This window comes from Triturus cristatus, chromosome 5_1, assembly GCF_964204655.1.
Source record: "Triturus cristatus chromosome 5_1, aTriCri1.1, whole genome shotgun sequence".
NCBI lineage: Eukaryota > Metazoa > Chordata > Amphibia > Caudata > Salamandridae > Triturus > Triturus cristatus.
In genome coordinates, this window is record NC_140587.1 from 804,573,305 (window position 1) to 804,593,471 (window position 20,167).

At 52.9% G+C, this 20,167-nt stretch overlaps 1 protein-coding gene across 2 annotated transcripts in view; it reads right to left on the bottom strand.

Moving 5' to 3' along the window:
* Positions 1 to 20,167, bottom strand: part of LPIN2 (lipin 2) — a 560,786-nt gene that overhangs the window by 27,242 nt on the left and 513,377 nt on the right. For both annotated transcript variants that reach the window (XM_085605827.1, XM_085605826.1), the window contains exon 19: positions 17,214 to 17,317. In XM_085605827.1, the coding sequence (XP_085461953.1) occupies positions 17,214 to 17,317 (104 nt within the window). The remainder of the gene's footprint in view (positions 1 to 17,213; positions 17,318 to 20,167) is intronic.

The window sequence follows — 20,167 nt, forward strand, 5'->3', positions numbered from 1 at the left end:
TACGGTATGAGCGAAACCTGCTCCCTCCGTTGGCGCGCCTGCGGCGGGACGTGGCAGGCTGGAGGCGGCTGCCGCTTTCCCTCCTCGGTCGTGCGGCGCTCTTTAAAATGATGTCGCTTCCCCGCTTTCTCTATGCCCTGCAGAACACCCAGGAGCTGGTCCCGGCCAGTTACTTTCGGGAGGTTGAGAGTCTACAGCGTTCGCTGCTGTGGGACGGCCGCCCGCGTATAGCGATAGCAAAACTGACTCTCCCTTGGTATGACGGGGGTATCGCGCTTCCCGACATCCGGAGATACTATTGGGCTTCTCAACTGAGCGCAGTCAACCACGGAGTCTACGGTCCTGCGCTTAGCCCCGGCTTCGCTATGGACCGGTGGTTGTTGCGGGGTGGTGGCTACTATAGAGCACTTTATTCAAGGGCCCCGGCTGGATCCCTCACGGGGCCGACCGGGGTGGCGGTGCACGTGTGGAAGGCAGTCACGAACTCCCTGGGGTGGAAGGATAGACTCACACTGGCCACTCCGCTGTTTGACTCGGACATGCTGGGGAAACTCTGGAACTCTAAGGGTTTCGACAAATGGGACCTGATTGGTATCTCCAGGGTGGGGGACATGCTGGCCAAGGGGCGGATTAAGTCGTTTACAGAGCTGCAGACGGAATATGCGCTAGAGGGCACGGAATACTTCCGATACGCGCAGGTACGTCATGCGCTGCGGTCGGTCCTCGTTGAGGGGGAGAAGGTGCCCGAATCCTCTCCGTTGGAGGACCGGATCTTGGACGGCCATGTGCCGGAGAGCACAATCTCTCTCATTTACAAGAAGCTGGTGAACGTCCGTACCGATCTCCTCCTGGGGGTGCGGGACCAGTGGACTAGAGACGGTCTTGAGCTGGACGATGAGGACTGGCAGTGCGCTGTCTCCTCCCCGAAAGAGGTTGCCATCCCCGCCAGGCTGCGGCTGGTCCAGCTTAAGATACTCCACAGAGTCTATGTCACTGGCCCCCGGTTGGTCCACATGGGTTTCTCCGAGGACGGGCTGTGTAAGAGGGGCTGCGGGATGGTGGGCACCTTTCTGCACATTATATGGGAGTGTGGTGTGATTGCGGAATTGTGGAAGCAGATTCATGTTGTGATGCAGGAGGTCACGGGTATTGTGTTGCACTCAGAGGCGCGGCGCTGTCTCTTGAACGTGTGGGGCCCTACAGACTACGATGCTGCGCAGACTCAATGGGTGACCCTTGGTAATATGGTGGCCAAGCGGGATATTGCACGATTGTGGGGATCCCCTAGCCCGCCCACCCTGGATGCATGGAAGAACAACATGGACTGGTGCATGTTTCGGGAGAAAACAGTGTATTGTGCACGGGGGAGGCCCAAGAAATGGCACAAGGTGTGGGGGGGGGTGGAACCAGTATAGGGGGTACATCTGCCTGCCTCCTGCCACTGACCCACCAGAGGAGCACCTTTCCCCCTAGCCCCACTTCCGACTTGAGTTTTGCGGATGAAATCTGATAGAAAGTTAGTGCCTCGGCCTCTCCCTCCCCTCCACACTTGAGGGCTGATCTGATGGTGGATATGGGGCCGCCTCATCGGTGGGAGCTGACGCGAACACATGATGTATATTGCCTTGCTCGTTATGTTTTTCTTTTAAAATTGAAACCTTTTTTCTCTCCTGCGTGACAGCTATAGAAGACTACATATGTTGATTGACGAGCTGCCGAACCTCCGGGTTGTCGGCTGAATAGCTGTGTATCTGAAATATCCGAATAAAGGTTTTTAAAAAAATAAAAAAAAAAAAAAAAAAAAAAGAATGACATGGGCCCGTTGCATTTGATCTTCAGCACTCGGAGCAGCAGTTGTACAGGTGGAAAGGCGTACAGGAGGCCGTAGCTCCACTCATGACAAAAAGCGTTGCCAAGCGAGTGCCGCCTTGGAAACTCCAACGCGCAGAACTGCTGACATTGCTCATTTTCTTCGGTGGTGAACAGATCTAACCAAGGCTCTCCATACTGCTGAGAGACCTTACACCACCGCCGAGTGAAGACGCCATTTGTGATCCACCATGCACCGGCAGCTAAGTTCGTCCGCCCTGGCGTTCAGAGAACCTGCCAGGTGTTGAACCACCAGGGTAATGCCCTGATGTTCCAGCCATGTCCAAAGGTGAAGAGCCTCTTGACACAGGGTCCACGACCCCACCCCGCCTTGTTTGTTGCAGTACCACATGGCGGTGGTGTTGTCCATGAACACCTGCACTGCCTTCCCCTTGAGGGAGGGAAGGAATGCCTTCAGTGCCAAGCAAATCACCTGGAGTTCCAACAGGTTGATATGGAGACCGCATATGCCGTCTAGCATGATCCACCAGCAGGAGGCCATGAGGCCCAGCAGCATCAGAGTCATTCTCACTGAAATCCAGGATAGAGGCTGAAACAACAGTATCATAGCCCGAATATCTAGGACTCTGCTTGGCAGGATAGGCCCGAAACTGCACTGTGTCCAGAATAGCTCTGATGAAAGGGAGCATCTGAGAGGGAGTCAGGTGTGACTTCTGGGCAAGTACGCCTTTAACAGCCAGTCGTCGAGATAGGGGGAAAACTGGAACCCCTGATCTGAGCCGATGAGCTGCGACCACCGCCATCACTTTCGTGAACACCCGAGGGGCACTGGTAAGGTCAAAGGGGAGCACGGTGAACTGAAAATGCTTGTGGCATACCATGAACCGCAGGTAACACCTGTGGGCTGGCAGGACGGGGATATGAAAATTAGCATCCTGCAAGTCCACCGCTACCATCCAGTCTCCAGGGTCGAGGGCAGACAGGACCTGAGCCAAGGTTAGGATTTTGAACTTCTCCTTCCGGAGGAAGCGGTTGAGGGTCCTGAGGTCTAAGATAGGACGCAGGCCTTTTTCCTTCTTTGGCACCCGAAAGTAGCGGAAATAGCAACCACGACCTACTTCTGGCGCAGGTCCCCTCTCGATAGCGCCCTTGGCCAAGAGAGCTGAGACTTCCTGATGGAGAAGCAGCAATTGATCCTCTGACATGTGATCGAGAGACGGTGGCATGGAGGGAGGGGTAGTCTCGAAGGGGAGGGAGTAGCCCCTTCGGACTATCTGCAAAAACCACCTGTCTGACGTGATGGATTGCCAGTGGGGGAGGTGATGGTGAATCCTACCACCCACTAGCCACTGATGGCCCTGAAAGGGCATACTAGGAGGGTTTGGAGGCTGCTGCAGGGGGGTAAAGGGTGGACTTACCCATCTGCTGGTTCACAGACTCTCGTTGCGGCTCCCACGTCTGCAGCCACGTAGAGGCTGGGCAGCTTGCGTGGCCAGGTGGCTTGACTGGGTCGAATGTGGTGGGGTGTCTGTTGGACTTGGCCCTTTTTCCCTGAATTTTTTCGTTTTTGTAGTGTTAAGGTGCAGGTACTCCCTTCACCCAAGATGGCTGCCACAGGCCCCTGCTACTGCAGAGTGGTCTTTCATAGTAGCACCCTAGCTGCCAGGAGCTGGCTGGAACCCCACAACAATGTTGCGACACCAGCCCGCCTTTTTGTCCCATAGGTAGAGTGGGGAAGCTCCTGGAATGTGCTGGAACCTTCTAGAAGGGAGGTGTGGTTTTTCTTTTGCCGCCTTGGCTAGAGGTCACCTGACCTAGGGCTACTTAAGTGAGGGAGGGAACTTTTTGTGGTGAGTTGGCCAGTGGGGTGAAGCAGAGCTGGAAGAATCCACCAGGAGTGGAGGCGGTAGGGCCTAGCCAGGGACTTATGCCTCTGAGAGTGACAGGATTTAGGTGCTGCCTCTTAAGTGAGTGAGGGACCCTGTGAAACCCACTGATCTTGCCCAGCAGTAGGAGGACCCAGAGAACCTCTGCCCAGCCTGACTAGGAAGGACCTAGTCGCCTTCTCCATCCCTACCCCCCTGTAACAGAACTCCTTAAGGGCACCAGATACATCTGCGCCAACAAGACTTCACCTAACATCTGAGAACAGAAACGTATATGCCAAGCACTGAGACTGCGTGTCCAGATTGAACTCTAAACTTATATGCCAAGCACTGAGACTGCGTGTCCAGATTGAACTCTGGACCTATATGCCAAGCGCTGAGACTGCGTGTCCAGACTGACCCCTGAAGCCGTATGCAAAGCAGATTGAAGAGCCACCGGGGATCGACCAGGTATTAGCGCTGTGACCCCTGCGCTCCCTGACCTGGCCTGGGACCCCCGGCAGCGTGCTCCACTGAGCGCGGAACCCCCATCCTCAACTTGAGCACCCCCCTGTGACGTGGAAGCCAGTGCGCTCACCGCCGCAGCCCAGAGGCCGGAAGAAGTGCCCTGCAGAGTCGCGAGGCCCGCGGAGAAGCCCGGGGCCCCGCCGCTGCCGCCGCAGCGGCGCGAGAAGGTGCGCGAGGCCTGGGCCGAGTTCCCCCATCGTCGCTGGAGCGGACGCCTTCCGACGCCGAGAACAAGGTAAGCCCGGAGGCTGGGATTGTCCCTGGTGCGCCCCCTACTGGTTGGGAGCCACACCGCACCCTCAGCCCGGGTTCCCTCTCCGTGGGAGTCCCCCTTATCTTCGCGACAGAGAGACCCCGCCGAGGGATCCCTCCCTGGTGCCCCCGTGACTGCACTGAAGCGCGGTGCCCTACGAACTGCACCGGAGCCCGAGAGACTCGCTCCGCAAGTCCCGTGCGCTCCCTGCTGACAGCCCCGTGGGAGGCCTTGACTGTCCTTGAGTACGAGTGGCGCTCTGATATCCCTGCTCCGTTCTGAAGTGCTAAATGTCAACGCTTACGAGCAGCGCTATGTTAGTCATGCTCCGTAGTGAAATGCTAAATGTAATTGATTACGAGTAGCGCTCGGTTATTCATGTTCCATATTGAAGTGCTACGTGCTATTGATTACGAGTAGCGCTCTGTTATTCACGCCCATATTGAAGTACTACATGCTATTGATTACGAGTAGCGCTCTGTTATTCATGTTCCATATTGAAGTGCTAAATGTCATCTATTACGAGTAGCTCTCGGTGATAGATGCCCCGTTCTGAGGCCGTCACCAGTTAGCGCGCACAGCGCTGTAATCACCCCCCTAAGGCGCTACAGGAAAGTGAAGCGCGCTTGGACACCTACGTGAATAGTAGTTGTCCCGCAGGCAGTACTGATATTTCATGAATTGCATTTAGGGTATGACCAACTTTTATAGCTCCTATCTGATATGTATATCGCTAGGAATTGTTTTATCAGCTTATGAAATGTACTGCTACCTCATGAACTGATTCTAACGTGATCTACTTGGATAAACTTGAGTATTTACCTAACTCCTACAGTGTGTTATGTTATGTTATGTTATTTATTCTTTTGTATAGCGCAACGGTTACTCAAAAAGAGTATCCCGGCGCTTTTTAGGTAAGGGAGACAGATTTCAGAATAAGACAACACAACTAAAAACAGGTTAAAAGATAAACAAAGAGAAGACAAACAACCGGGAGACCTATTGAGAAAACAGCCAGGTTTTAAGACCTCTTCTAAAATCAAGGAGAGTAAACGCCCCCCTCAAAGGGAGCGGTAGTGCGTTCCACATCTGTGGGGCCAACAGACTGAAAGAGCGGCCCCCCAGGCGAGCCCTCTTCACACGCGGAACAGCTGCCAAAAGTAGAGATGCTGACCGCAACGAGCGAGTCGGATGGTAAAAGGTCAGTCTCTTTTGAAGATGTTTAGCTCCCACCGCATGGAGCGCCTTGTAGGCCAGGGTCAAAGCCTTAAAGGCGATCCGTTTGCGGATGGGTAGCCAGTGCAACGCCACCAACAACCCAGAGGCGCTGACCCGTCTGCTTAGGCCAAAAATGGCCCTGGCCGCCGCGTTCTGTACAACTTGAAGCCTTTGTAGCAGATACTCTGGCAGGCCCAGGTAAAGAATGTTGGCATAATCCAACCTGGAGCCAATCAGAGCCTGCACCGTCAGCCTCCTGTGCTCCTCGGATAAGAGGCAGAAACCTCCGCAGCATTTTTAACAGGCCAAAGCAAGTGCCGGTTACCCCCAAGATCTGGGCTTTCATCGTCAGCCCCTTGTCCATCTTAACCCCCAAGTTTTTAGCCATGGGAGAAGAGCCGGACGGAGGGAACATGTCGATGGGCCACCAGGCCTGCCAGCTAGGCTCCGTCTCGCACCCAAAGAAGAGTACCTCCGATTTGTCGGAATTGCACTTGAGGCTGTTCCGTTGGAACCATGCGAACACAGCCCCAAGGCAATTCTGGATACTCTCCCCGTCAAAGTCAGCCCCTCTCTCACAAGAGAAGAGGAGCTGGGTGTCGTCGGCATACGACACGATCCGGGCACCAAATGACTCCGCCACCGCCGCCAAAGGGGTCATAAAGATGTTAAAAAGGGTCGGGCTCAATATAGAGCCCTGAGGGACCCCGACTCCCAGAGGCGGCATTACGGCGGTGTCAGATGATGTCCAGATCGTTTGCCGGCGGCCGGCCAAAAAGGAAGAAAACCATTTGAGCACCGTCCCCCGCAGACCAATCTCAAAGAGTCTTGCGAGCAGGCCCTCATGGGGGACGGTGTCAAAAGCCGCCGACAAGTCCAACAACACCAGCATGACTTTGCCCCCGGAATCCAACACCCCTTTAATGGTTTCAGAAACCTCAAGGAGCGCGGTCTCGGTGCTGCGATGAGAACGGAAGCCCGACTGGGAGTCATGTAATAACTCATGAGACTCCAGAAAATTGGAGAGCACCGACTGAACGTGCTTCTCCAAAATTTTTACAAGGGCCGGCAGCAACGAGATTGGCCTATAATTGGCTGGGGCTTTCGGGTCAAGTCCCGGCTTTTTAAGCAGCGGGATGACCATTGCCTGCTTCCATACTGGCGGCACCTCTCCCAGACTCAACGACAGGTTGAGAAGAGGGTGCGCCAGCGGATTAACCACCTCCGCCAGTTTGCCCAGGAGCTTAGCAGGGCAAGGGTCAAGCGGAGACCCAGATTTTAAGTTGCCCATAAGCGCTAAAGAAGCTGAGGCTGGCAGAGAAGGAAACTCTGCCAATAAGGCACCCTGCGCAACAGAAGGAGGCGAGCCCGCCTCGGGTAGCGGCAATATAACCAGTTCACTCGATAGAAAGGAGTCCTGGATAAGTTTGATCTTGCCAGTAAGAAAACATGCAAGATCCGCCGCCCAAGATTCTGCGGGCCCCTCTTCCGAAGCAGTAGTCCGAGGAGAGATGAATTCTCGAACGATGGTAAAGATCTCCTTACTGGAGTTCGAAGCTGCTTCGATTCTCCCCGCAAGATAGGCTTTCTTTTCGAGGCGGATATCTCGGTGGTAAGCTTTCACCACCGCCATGTAGGCAGCCCTGTCCTTGCTGTCATAATGTGCCCGCCAGGCCCTTTCGGCTACCTTGCACTGCTGCCGCGTAGCCTTCAGAGCAGGAGTGAACCAAGGGGCCGAGACCCGCTTAGATGTCGAGCGGGGGGGGCGGGACTGGGGCCAGGTCATTCAGCCTCTCCGTCAGCCATTCTTGCAGGGACTCCAAATCTCTCTCTAACTCGCCAGACAGAGAACAAGGGTGCTTCACAGCAGCCTGAGCCAGCATCTCAGGGGTCACCCTGCTAAATGCTCTAAAGGCTCGTCCCCGCTGCTGTGCGACAGGGTAAGGCGCCCTGGCGTTGCCGCTGATTACAAATTTGGCCAGCCAGTGATCCGACCACAAGACCGGGAGAATCTCTTTCACCACTAGAGGCAAGGTCGAGAAGACCTGGTCTAGAGTGTGCCCCTTGTCATGGGTCGGGCCCTGCAAATGCGGGGTAAGACCCAGCGGAGTCATGGCCTCCAAAAGCTTAATAGCGGCGGGGTCCGACGGATCATCCATCCGGATATTAAAGTCCCCCGCCACTAGGCAGTGTTCTGCTCTCAGTGCTAGGCCCACCAGCACTGAATCAAGATCAGCAAAAAACGTCCCAAGCGGACCAGGGGGGCGGTAGACTAACAGTCCCTTTACTGATTGATGCGGCGCTAGCACAATTGAAAAAGCCAGCGATTCCGAGCCGCAGATGTCCTCAGTGGGCAGGATAGTGCAGGGCGTGCCCTTCTTAACCATCAGTGCAACCCCGCCACCCCTGCCCTTTGCTCTATCCTTCCTGAAGACATCAAAATCCGGCGGAATGGCCATAGCCACATCAGGATTGGAGGCTTCACCCCACCAGGTCTCCGTCAGCATTAGGCAAAGTGGCTTCTCTGTCTCGAGGAGCTCAAAGATGTGTTGCGCATGGCTGCGTGCAGATCTGGTGTTTAACAGCATGCAGGTATACTCTGCACCAGCACTGACAGTAGGCGGGGCTGATGACAAAAGCCGTGTCGGATGCCAGCCACAACCCGGACATCGCGACTTACCTCTGTAGCGGCCCGGGAAGACAGTATAACAGCAGCTCTCCCTATGGTTCAAGGAGCGCAGCTCCCTAGGAGAGTACCGCACCACATGAGGGCCCGGATTACTCATCCTCGTTGAGCAGAGCCCCGCCCGACGCCAAAACGCCTCCGGGGCGCTGACGGGCGCAGACGGGCAGGACTCTGGCAAGACTCCGGCAAACGACGGCGTCCTAGCTGCGCGTCCTGCTGCGCGGGTGAGAGCGACTTTAAATAGGCACCAAAGTGGAGGGAGGAGCGCCTGGACGCTCCAAGATGGAGCCCGCCACAAAAAGCCTGGACCCAATCCAAGATGGCGCTGGTCGCCGATGAAAGACGATCCCCGAACCACCCACAGAACCCGGGCCCACCAAAACGGTGGTGAGTATTCCACAATTTAAATGCAGGTGTGAGGGGGGGGGGGAGAGCCCAGCCAGTGCGCACTAAATAAAACAAGGACAAGTGCAAAACGCGCAAAAACGCGCTAAACGCGCTAGAAACTGCCTCAAGTAAAATATTAAAATCTGCAGCCCTTACAAACCGCAGCGCGGTAGAACGGAACCTTTCAGGCCGATCACCAATAGGAAGTGCCTTAAATAGGCACCAAAGTGGAGGGAGGAGCGCCTGGACGCTCCAAGATGGCGCCCGCCACAAAAAGCCTGGACCCAATCCAAGATGGCGCTGGTCGCCGATGAAAGACGATCCCCGAACCACCCACAGAACCCGGGCCCACCAAAACGGTGGTGAGTATTCCACAATTTAAATGCAGGTGTGAGGGGGGGGGAGAGCCCAGCCAGTGCGCACTAAATAAAACAAGGACAAGTGCAAAACGCGCAAAAACGCGCTAAACGCGCTAGAAACTGCCCCAAGTAAAATATTAAAATCTGCAGCCCTTACAAACCGCAGCGCGGTAGAACGGGACCTTTCAGGTCCCGGCGTCACTTATTGTGTGTGTTCCTCGTCCCATGTGAGGTGCGTGTTGTATGGTTGCTTTACACACAGACCTTTGGTGGCCCGACCGCTCGTGTCACGTTACCGCCCCATAGGGCCTGGAGACCCCAGGTCCTACATTGTTGGCGAGCGGTGGGATCCTTACGACCTGTGACCATACAGCACCCTTCCGGGAGGCGGAGGGCGCCACAATTAAACACCTAATTGTTCCAGAGCTCTGAAACCATTGATTGCTGCATTGTTATTTCCACTGTCCAGGTTGAAAGTGCAAGAGTCCTGGTTAGCTGGTACGGTCACCTATACCCTAGGAATCTTTCTCCTTAGTATCTAGGTCCCCACCTGTCAAGATGGAATTCCGGTTAGCTGACCTCGAGGGGTACTCGGTGAAGCAACTGAGAGAGTTTGGGCAGGGGATGGGGGTGCCTGGGGTACGGAGGGCCAAAGGACCGGAACTCCGCACCGCCATTAGGGCATGGGTAGAGGCCCACCCAGAAGGGAAAGAGGATGAGGGGCAGGAGGCGCCAGATGCACCTCAGGAGGAGAGCGCCCAGGAAGTACTAGACATCTTAAATGTAGATATGTCGGAAAATGTGCCCCCAGGGAGACGTTCTGGGGCCAGTAGTAGGACAGGGTCTGGAAGGAGCGCGTCTCCAGAGGAGTACGAGGACAGGAGGGAAGAGAGGCAATTAAAATGGGAGCTAGTGAAATTAGAACATGAAAGAGAAAGGGAAAGAGAGAACAAGAAATGGGCAATGGAGGAAAAGAGGATGGAGGAAAAGAGGATGGCGCACAAGCTTCGGCTGAAGGAGTTGGAGCTGCGTGCCCTCCAGATGAATGTGTCCAGTGAGGACACTGGTGGCAGCATACCGAAAGCTCCACAGGAGCTGGAATTTTATTTACCCCAGGATGACATCACCAGGGTGTCTGAGGAGGAATTGGTGGGTGACCCTGAAGGGGGTGGTGCAGGGCTCTTCCAACCCAGCGAGGTGGGGGAGGTGGCAGATAGCCCAGCTAGGTCCCAGGGAGAGAGGGTTGTAGGGCCTCACGACTTATCCATAGGAAGGAGTGAGACGGGGAGGTGTCCCGAGGTGCCCCAACCGCAGTCTCAGGGCCTGGAGAGTTCCGCAAGGGAGCCCCAGGTTGGGAGCCTAAGGCTGTCCCGATGTGCCGCCCGAGGAAACGGAGCCCCTAGTGTCAGGAGGACCCAGGGCGGCTGTAACCAGCGCGCCTGAGGTTCTGGGGTTGGCCCAGTTGCAGGATTTAGATCCTGGGCTGGGGTGCCAGGCTCAGGGGTTGCCTGACCTGGCGGGTGGGGCCTCTGTTAACAGGGTCCCCCCGAAATTGACTTCCAGGGGTACTTCTCCCGTTAGGAGGGTGCTGAAATCTGGAAGGGGGTGCAGAGGGAGGAAGGTCTCGCCTCGGGCACCGGCTCAGCCGAAGGGTTTAGGCCCTAGGTTGGGGAATCAGTTGAAGGGTCAAGGCCCTGTACTGAGGAGACAGTGGTGGTCTGAGGGTGCCTCGCAGGGTAAGGTGAGGAACCCCAGAAGGAGAGTTAGGGGGAGGAGAGCCTCGCCCCTGAAGGCTGGTCAGCCTAAGGGTGTGGACCCCAGGTGGAAGGGGACCAGAGGCAGTTTAGGACTGCAAGGAAGAGTAGGAGAGTGGTCATCGGGCACTACAGGCCTGGGGCTACTGCCCCCCACTCTGCGAGACCACGAGGGCCAGAGACATCTGGATGGCCCAGGGGCCGGTCCTGGCGCTAGGGAGCCCCAGTGGGGTGGTTTCGTTGGTCCAGGAAGGATTGAGAGGGAACCATCGGGTTCCAGAGTGGAAGAGAATCTGCAGTTGCGGGCCTGCGTCCACCTTTTCTCGCCCCAAGCAGGGAAGACCATCAAGGCATTGATCGGTCTACCCTGGCTTTTGGCTGGAAGGGGGTTATGTTGGACTTGGCCCTTTTTCCCTGAATTTTTTCGTTTTTGTAGTGTTAAGGTGCAGGTGCTCCCTTCACCCAAGATGGCAGCCACAGGCCCCTGCTACTGCAGAGTGGTCTTTCATAGTAGCACCCTAGCTGCCAGGAGCTGGCTGGAACCCCACAACAATGTTGCGACACCAGCCCGCCTTTTTGTCCCATAGGTAGAGTGGGGAAGCTCCTGGAATGTGCTGGAACCTTCTAGAAGGGAGGGGTGGTTTTTCTTTTGCCGCCTTGGCTAGAGGTCACCTGACCTAGGGCTACTTAAGTGAGGGAGGGAACTTTTTGTGGAGAGTTGGCCAGTGGGGTGAAGCAGAGCTGGAAGAATCCACCAGGAGTGGAGGCGGTAGGGCCTAGCCAGGGACTTATGCCTCTGAGAGTGACTGGATTTAGGTGCTCCTTCTTAAGTGAGTGAGGGACCCTGTGAAACACACTGATCTTGCCCAGCAGTAGGAGGACCCAGAGAACCTCTGCCCAGCCTGACTAGGAAGGACCTAGTCGCCTTCTCCATCCCTACCCCCCTGTAACAGAACTCCTTAAGGGCGCCAGATACATCTGCGCCAACAAGACTTCACCTAACATCTGAGAACAGAAACTTATATGCTAAGCACTGAGACTGCGTGTCCAGATTGAACACTAAACTTATATGCCAAGCACTGAGACTGCGTGTCCAGATTAAACTCTAAACTTATATGCCAAGTGCTGAGACTGCGTGTCCAGACTGACCCCTGAAGCCGTATGCAAAGCAGATTGAAGAGCCACCGGGGATCGACCAGGTATTAGCGCTGTGACCCCTGCGCTCCCTGACCTGGCCTGGGACCCCCGGCAGCGTGCTCTGCTGAGCGCGGAACCCCCATCCTTAACTTGAGCACCCCCCTGTGACGTGGAAGCCAGCGCGCTCACCGCCGCGGCCCAGAGGCCGGAAGAAGTGCCCTGCAGAGTCGCCTGGGCCGAGTTCCCCCATCGTCGCTGGAGCGGACGCCTTCCGACGCCGAGAACGAGGTAAGCCCAGAGGCTGGGATTGTCCCTGGTGCGCCCCCTACTGGTTGGGAGCCACACCGCACCCTCAGCCCGGGTTCCCTCTCTGAAGCGCGGTGCCGTACGAACTGCACCGGAACCCGAGAGACTCGCTCCGCAAGTCCCGTGCGCTCCCTGCTGACAGCCCCGTGGGAGGCCTTGACTGTCCTTGAGTACGAGTAGCGCTTTGATATCCCTGCTCCGTTCTGAAGTGATAAATGTCAACGCTTACGAGCAGCGCTATGTTAGTCATGCTCCGTAGTGAAATGCTAAATGTAATTGATTACGAGTAGCGCTCTGTTATTCATGTGCCATATTGAAGCGCTACGTGCTATGGATTACGAGTAGTGCTCTGTTATTCATGTTCCATATTGAAGTGCTATGCGCTATTGATTACGAGTAGCGCTCTGTTATTCACGCCCATATTGAAGTACTACATGCTATTGATTACGAGTAGCGCTCTGTTATTCATGTTCCATATTGAAGTGCTAAATGTCATCTATTACGAGTAGCTCTCGGTGCTAGATGCCCCGTTCTGAGGTCGTCACCAGTTAGCGCGCACAGCGCTGTAATCACCCCCCTAAGGCGATACAGGAAAGTGAAGCGCGCTTGGACACCTACGTGAATAGTAGTTGTCCCGCAGGCAGTACTGATATTTCATGAATTGCATTTAGGGTATGACCAACATTTATAGCTCCTAACTGATATGTATATCGCTAGGAATTGTGTTATCAGCTTATGAAATGTACTGCTACCTCATGAACTGCATCTAACGTGATCTACTTGGATAAACTTGAGTATTTACCCAACTCCTACAGTGTGGCGTCACTTATTGTGTGTGTTCCTCGTCCCATTTGAGGTGCGTGTTGTATGGTTGCTTTACACACAGACCTTTGGTGGCCCGACCGCTCGTGTCACGTTACCGCCCCATAGGGCCTGGAGACCCCAGGTCCTACAGTGTCCCTTCCGTAGCCACGAAAGGGACACAAGGCAGACTGTGGGGGATGAGAAGACGCAGCAAGGCCCAAGGATCTGGCCATAGCCTGAGAATCCTTGAAACACTTGAGCGCCTAGTCACCAAAAAGGCAACAGCCATCGAAGGGCATGTCCAGCGAAGTTGCCTGGACATCCCCCGAAAAACCAGACGTCCTCAGCCAGGCGTAGCGTCGAAGGGCTACCGACGTGGAAATCGTGCTGCCCAGAGAGTCGGCGGTGTCCAGTCCATAGCGGATTGTGAATTGAGCGGCATCCCTCCCATCCACCACTGCCTGGGAGAGAATGTCCCGGGTCTCCTTCGGGCACTGAGGCAGCACCTGCGCAACCGTATACCAGACTGTATGGGTATTGCGACCCAAGGGGCAAGCAGTATTCAAGGACCGCAGCGCCAAGCTGGAGGAAGAGAACATACGCTTTCCAAGGTGATCCAGCTTCTTGGATTCCCTATCTGGGGGTGCGGAAGGGAATGCGCCCTTGGAAGAGGAGGCTTGGACCATCAAGCTCTCGGTGGAAGGGTGTTGGGAGAGGAAAATGGGATCGCCTGGAGCCGGGCGTTGGCGGTGGGCAATCATCCGTTCCACAGGAGCCCCTGTGCTGGGCTTGGACCAAGTGCCCAGAAGGATGTCCGTGAGGGCTTCATAAAAGGGCAAGATGGATTCAGATGAAGTTGCAGCTGGCTGAAGCATCTCTGTTAGGTTAGTCCTGACTGCCATTGTAGGGAGCTCCAGGGCCAAAGCCTTGGCTGCCCTACGCACCACCTCTGCATAAGAGGCACCCTCCTCCGTAGCCATGGTAGGGGGAGAAAGCATGCCAAGGGTTGGGGAGGAATCCAGACCATGGCATCACCCAACTCATCTCTCCAGTCCGGCTCTTCCAGCTGGTCTGTGTAAGGGTCCAGCGACACCTCCCAGTCCTCATCATCACCCTTTAGGGTGATAGGGAACACCTGGGATGAACAATGGCACAAATGTACCATCCGGTGTCGGATTCGACATCGATCCGGCTCCATCTCGGGGGAGTCGTCGCCGGGATCGGTGCCGGGAAAGGTCAAGTAAGGTCAACCCACGTCAATCCGGATCCAGACCTGGATACATGGGGACCCTGCGGTGTCGGGGAAGGAGCCGCCCGCGACGAGGGCCCAGGGCCCCCTACCGTCTCCGTGGGGCCCGAAGGCTTACCAGCCGAGTTGGGCTGCCCAAAGATGGACTGGAGGGCTTCGTAAAATGCACGAAGCTGGGCAGGGGACGCCCTGGCTCCAGGAAACAGGACGCGTCGGCCGACCCATGGGGGGGGGGGGGGGGGGGAGAAAGGACGAAGAGTGACGGTGCTTCTTCACCTTCTTGTGCTTCGACTTACCCAAGGACTTGGACGAGGTGTGGTGGCTCTGCGCTCGGTCTCGAGACCTTCCCTAGGAGCAAGACCTGGACAACACAGATCCGACTGCCGGGCCTCCAAAAGCTTTCGGGACCACTCCCGCAAAAACTTTGCATTCATGGCCCGACAGTTGGAACCCACAGACCCCAGTCAATCACAGCCACACATGACGGCGAATGGCAACGGAGGTGCCTGGGACCTGCCTGATTGGGTTTGGTGGTATCCAAGTCACAACGAATCGTCAACTTGGAACATCCTGGCAGCCTTGAATCGCATGAGCGAAAACAGTTTGAAGGTCTTCTGGTACACTAAGGAGGACTTGTGCCACCTGACCCTAAAGGGTGTGGAAGTAACGGTCTAACAAGCAGCTGGCATTAACAGATAGTAGGGCCAGACTAGTGAACAAAAACACATTTGCCAAACGTTTTTTTCCTAATTAGATTTCTTGTCTGGGGGAGTTGTAGGAAAGGTGTTAGGATTCAGATGACTTGTGGAAGCTTGCACCACCAGGCTGTCGGGCGAAAGGTGCTGTGAAAGAAAAACAGGTTGATGGTGCATGGCAATTAGCTGACTAACTAAGGAGCTGGAGAAAGGTCAGTTACACACCCCAATAAGGTATTTGTCAGCGCCTCTTTAAACGGAAGAAAGGGCTCATAAGATGCATGTTCCGGTTGGAGGACTTCTGTCAAGACATTGGTGTTAACCTCCATGGTGGGAAATTGAAGGTCAAGGACTTCAGCCGCCCTTTGCATCACAGTGGTGTAGGAAGCAAATTCTGCAGTAGCAGGTCCAGGGGGTGAGAGGAGACTCATTTCAGAGGAGGTATTGAAACTACTGGTCTCCTGTAGGTCTTCAAACCAATTGTAATCATGGTAGGGTTAGGTGACTTCATCAATGAAAAGAAAGGAACTGATGTCAGTGCACAAGGGTGACGCCAAATTGGGCCCTGCACGTCATTTCCGGGGTGGAACTCAGTCAGTGCAGACCCACACAGCGCCACCTGAAGGCGTGCCGATGTACTACTGAAAAGTTTCCAGATCCAGTCTGACGCCAGGGAAATATTGATAAGGTGAGTAAAAAAACAAGTTACTTACCTGTACACTGTGGTGTTCCAGTATTGATATCTTTTATAGATTCAAATTCTTGAATCTTCCCAGTCGTCATGGTGGGACTCCCACCATGATGACGGGGAAGATTTAATACTGGAGACCCTGCAGCTATAAGTCTTTATCAGAAATGCACATTGCTGTTCTCTGTGCTGCGATTTCATTGGCACTGCCCAAAAGTTTTGATGTTTTGGAACTTGAAGTGGCAGTCCTCATTTTACTCAAGTGCCATAGGTGTACTGTGCTCTGGCTGAGATGGTAATCTGGTTGGTGTTGCTGCCATAGGATGAGATATTTAACAGACACATTTGCCACTTGAATCCAAATGGATGTGGTGATTGACATTTAAGTGTGCACTTATTCCTCTATCCAAGAGTGTTCTGTGACGCTAGGTAGACTTTGCAGCACTGGTTTTCTAAAACACCCCTGTCAGTGTTCTTACTCAAGTCACAAAAGCCTTATTTCTACCAACTTCGTGTGTTTCACAGAATGCCAAGACCTTTGTGTTACATCTGAGAGAAATCTTTTTTACTCAAGAGAATCCTACAGGAACCAGGGTAATACCTATGAACCTAATTGATCGAACATCAGGGGCTGTATTACATTCAGTGCCGAGGGGCACAAACGGCATCTTTGCTGGTTTTTTGCTCCCCCAGGGCACTACATAAGGGGCAGCAGGAGCTTGTGTGGACCCTTCTGAAGTGCTCTATGTGCGCCAGAGATACTTTAAGGGAGCAGTCCCTCATTTGAGGGGGCATTGCCCCATGCAAATGAGGTAAACACTGCCTCTGCACCCATCACATATTTTGAACGTGGGTGAAGAGGCAAACAGGCCATCAGAAGGCACACTGCCTGAACGTCATAAAAAGGTGGGGCACACTTAATGAGCCCTATGAGGGCAGCTTCTGGTGTTGAAAAATGGACTCCCCCCCCCCCCCCCCCCCTTACATTCGTCACGCACTGCACCCGCTACAGCTAAATCTTTGACCCCCTTTGAAGAATAGACAGGTGCCACCTGCACTAGAAAAGGCAGAGTGGCTGCTTCAAAGAGCAGCTACTCCTTCAGTAAAAACAAATGTGCTTCCCCACAGCAGCTGCAAGTTCGTATCTGTGCACATTATCTGTAATAGAATGCACTGTCGCTGTTTTCACCCGGCACACCCTCTTAAAAGTACACCATGGTGCAAACAGAGATAGGGCACCCATTATCTAATACAGGCTAGATGCAAATACTACATGCACAGCTGAAGAAGCATAAAACATTAACTCACTTTTCTAGCTTTATTTGACGGACACTCTTATGTTGGTTTACAATGACAGTGACATTTAAAGATGCACATTTTTGTAAATGCTAAAGAACTGCAGAAACAGGTAAACTTGGTTATCTGTAATTATATTAAAATTAAAATAAACATACGTTGTCTTGTTCCCCTTCGTTCTCTCTTGAATAAGTTCTCCTTTTGGGTTAACTGTAAATATTCTACAGTCTGGGACCCCAACTTGAATGTAAGCAAAAACATCCTGCAAAATAACACATCATTTGTGTTGTGAGAAATAATTAAACACATTATGAAAATAAACTGTAAGACACAATTTAGAAATAAATGCTTAATATCACACATCTGTATTGTTTTGTTAAAAACAGCCCAAACATGATAAATTAAGAAGGGTACATACTGTAAATGTTTGTGACTTAAGGATATTCAGCAACTAACATCTGCTAACGTTCCCAGTCACAGACCCTCAATAAGTAAAGTGAATAGCTAATAGTTTGGTTAATACTGCTGAATACAAAGTAACACTAAAAAGACCATCATTTTGCTTATTCATTAAATGCCCCTTACATCCTTTCTGATAAAACGCAGAATCTGAAAGAAGCTAAGGCCAGAATGGAAAGCAAAAAGTGACAAATTAATAATCTTAGGTAACACTCTTTCAGAAGGATACCATATCTACTTTCCTCAACATCAAAATATTTTCAGACCGGAGCTGGAGTTTTTTCAGCCGTGTCCACACACTGGTAGATTGAGCCCAAATAGCTTTGCGGCGACTTCTTATTGCCCTGGAAGCAAAAAAAGCAGTCTTGCATATAAGAGCCACCCTGTCCCCGGACATGAGTTTCTTAAACCTTCACCTTCCACCGCCTCAAACTCAGAGCACTTGGAACAAATTGCAGATGACAGTGTGTAAAACTGTAAGTTAGAGCCTCATTATGATGTTCATGACTCCACTCCACAGAACAAGGAGGTGGGAGGGAAGTATGTAATCTACTGTTACAGTATCGACCAGAAAGAGGTAAGTAACTATTCTTTCAGATGGATACCTAAAACATCAGATTTCTCATCTTAAGAATAGACACTGCAGGTGTACCCTCCAAAGAAAGATGGTCTGAAGAGTTGAATCGATTGCAAGAGTGTGCGAGCCACATGTCCCTCCTGTTGGATCAAACTGTGGTGTTTTGTGAATGCATGTGCTGATGCCTACGTCAGCTATACAGAACCTGCACCCCCGCTACCTTTGCACCATTGGAGTGGCCTTGGCCCTGGTGTACTGAGCCGCAACCTTCTGGAGGTTCCTTCTTAGTCAACGCATAGCAGATTTTAACAAAACAGTCCTGTTTGCACTTTTAGGCCTTTCTTGGGGTTTGGGAACCCCAAAACGAGCTGAACATCGACATGGCCGTCTCTTGTATGCTCCATGTACAAACTCAAAGGTCTCTTCGTGTGAAACTGATGGAGCCTCTCCTTCGCTTTTCAGGGGTGTGGCGGCGTGATAAATTCCAGCAGGGTAATTGATTGACTGAAATGGATGAGTGATACCACCTTTGGCATGAAGGAAGCTCGAATCCTCAGCACCAATCTGTCTGAGACGCAAGTGGTGTAGCGAGCTTGCAGTTCAGTCACATAGCACACAGAAGTGACAACGATCAGAAAAACTGTCTTGATTGTTAGTAGCCTAAGCGACCAACTGCATAGGTTCAAATGCTTTGCACATATGAAATCTTAGGACTAGATTTAGATCTCACTGAGGCATGGCTATGGAGGGAACCTATGCATAAGGCACCTTAGAAAATGCATCACAACCAGTAATTTGAAAAAAGAGGACTAATTAGGTAGGCAGGGTGAGTAGCTTGTCAGGCTCCTCGATATTTGTTCAGGGACAAAGGATGGTATTGAGACTGGATCCGATATTGGAACCTGCACGGAAGGAACTGCTGTAGACCATGAAGCTGGGGTGGAAGTCTGGACCAGTTTCGGGTCAGGCCTTCGCAATGGAATGTCATGGGACAGTCTGCTGCAGGGCTGGAAGACCTGCCAGCAGAAGCCCAACTAGAAGTCCCTGTTGCTCTGTTGGGCCCAGAGGGAGCCAGTGGCATCTAGAAAATATGCAGCATGGCCTCCTCGAAGACCGCTGTTTACTATGCAGTTGAAGGAAAGGGCTGGGAAATTCAGGGTACATCAGAACCAAATGCTTGAACCTTCGAATGTCAACCTTGCGACTTCTCGGCAGACCTCGAGTGGTGGGATGGGTGTCAAGTCCTGCTCTACTTTCTTGCCCTTGTAGCACATTTTTCAATTTCAAATCGGAAGAGAACTTTGTGCAGGACAGGCCTCATGTCAGAGAATGGCCTGATCTTGGAGCAGGACTTCTGTTTCAAATGCAAACTTTTCTTATGCTCAGCGACGTGGCGCTTCGCACCTCACTCCGTGATCGTACTTGACTGGATGATGGTCCACTTACTGCATGACTTCGAGTCGTGAGCAGAACCAAAATACCACAGGTACACATTTTGTGGGTCCATAACAGACATCTGCTTCCTGCAGTTGCGGCACAGCTTAAATCCTGTCATTCTTGGCCGACACATTATCTGGATTTTAGAGTTGATGGAAAACCGTCAAAGCAGAAATGAAGCTCCAGATCCGCATTGGAGAGCGCAGAAAGCAACTGACTTCAAGGGTGGTGCTTATATGTGGATCCACTCGGTCACAGTCTGCTATTGCCATGGAGCAGAGGTCTTCAAACTGTGGGCGCGCCCCCCCTGGGGGGCGTGGATGAGTTCCCAGGGGGGCACAAATGCCTCTGCAAGTACATGTAAATGAAGATGACATGGAAGTGTGGCCTTGTTTAATAGCAGCATTTTGTATACACAGAGCCCTTCAAGTGCATTGAAAAGAATGAACTGTGATCAGAGTACCGATGGGGCGGGGGTCAGAGATTGTGGTGGCAGGGTCAAAGAGGTGGCTAAAACAGAATAAAATAATAAAATAGTCCAAGATATTTTTTTTCGCCATCAGGTAACTGCGTATAAAATAACGCACTAACCGCTTAATTTTAAATGAGAAATAAATACAGGTTAAACTAACTGGTGAT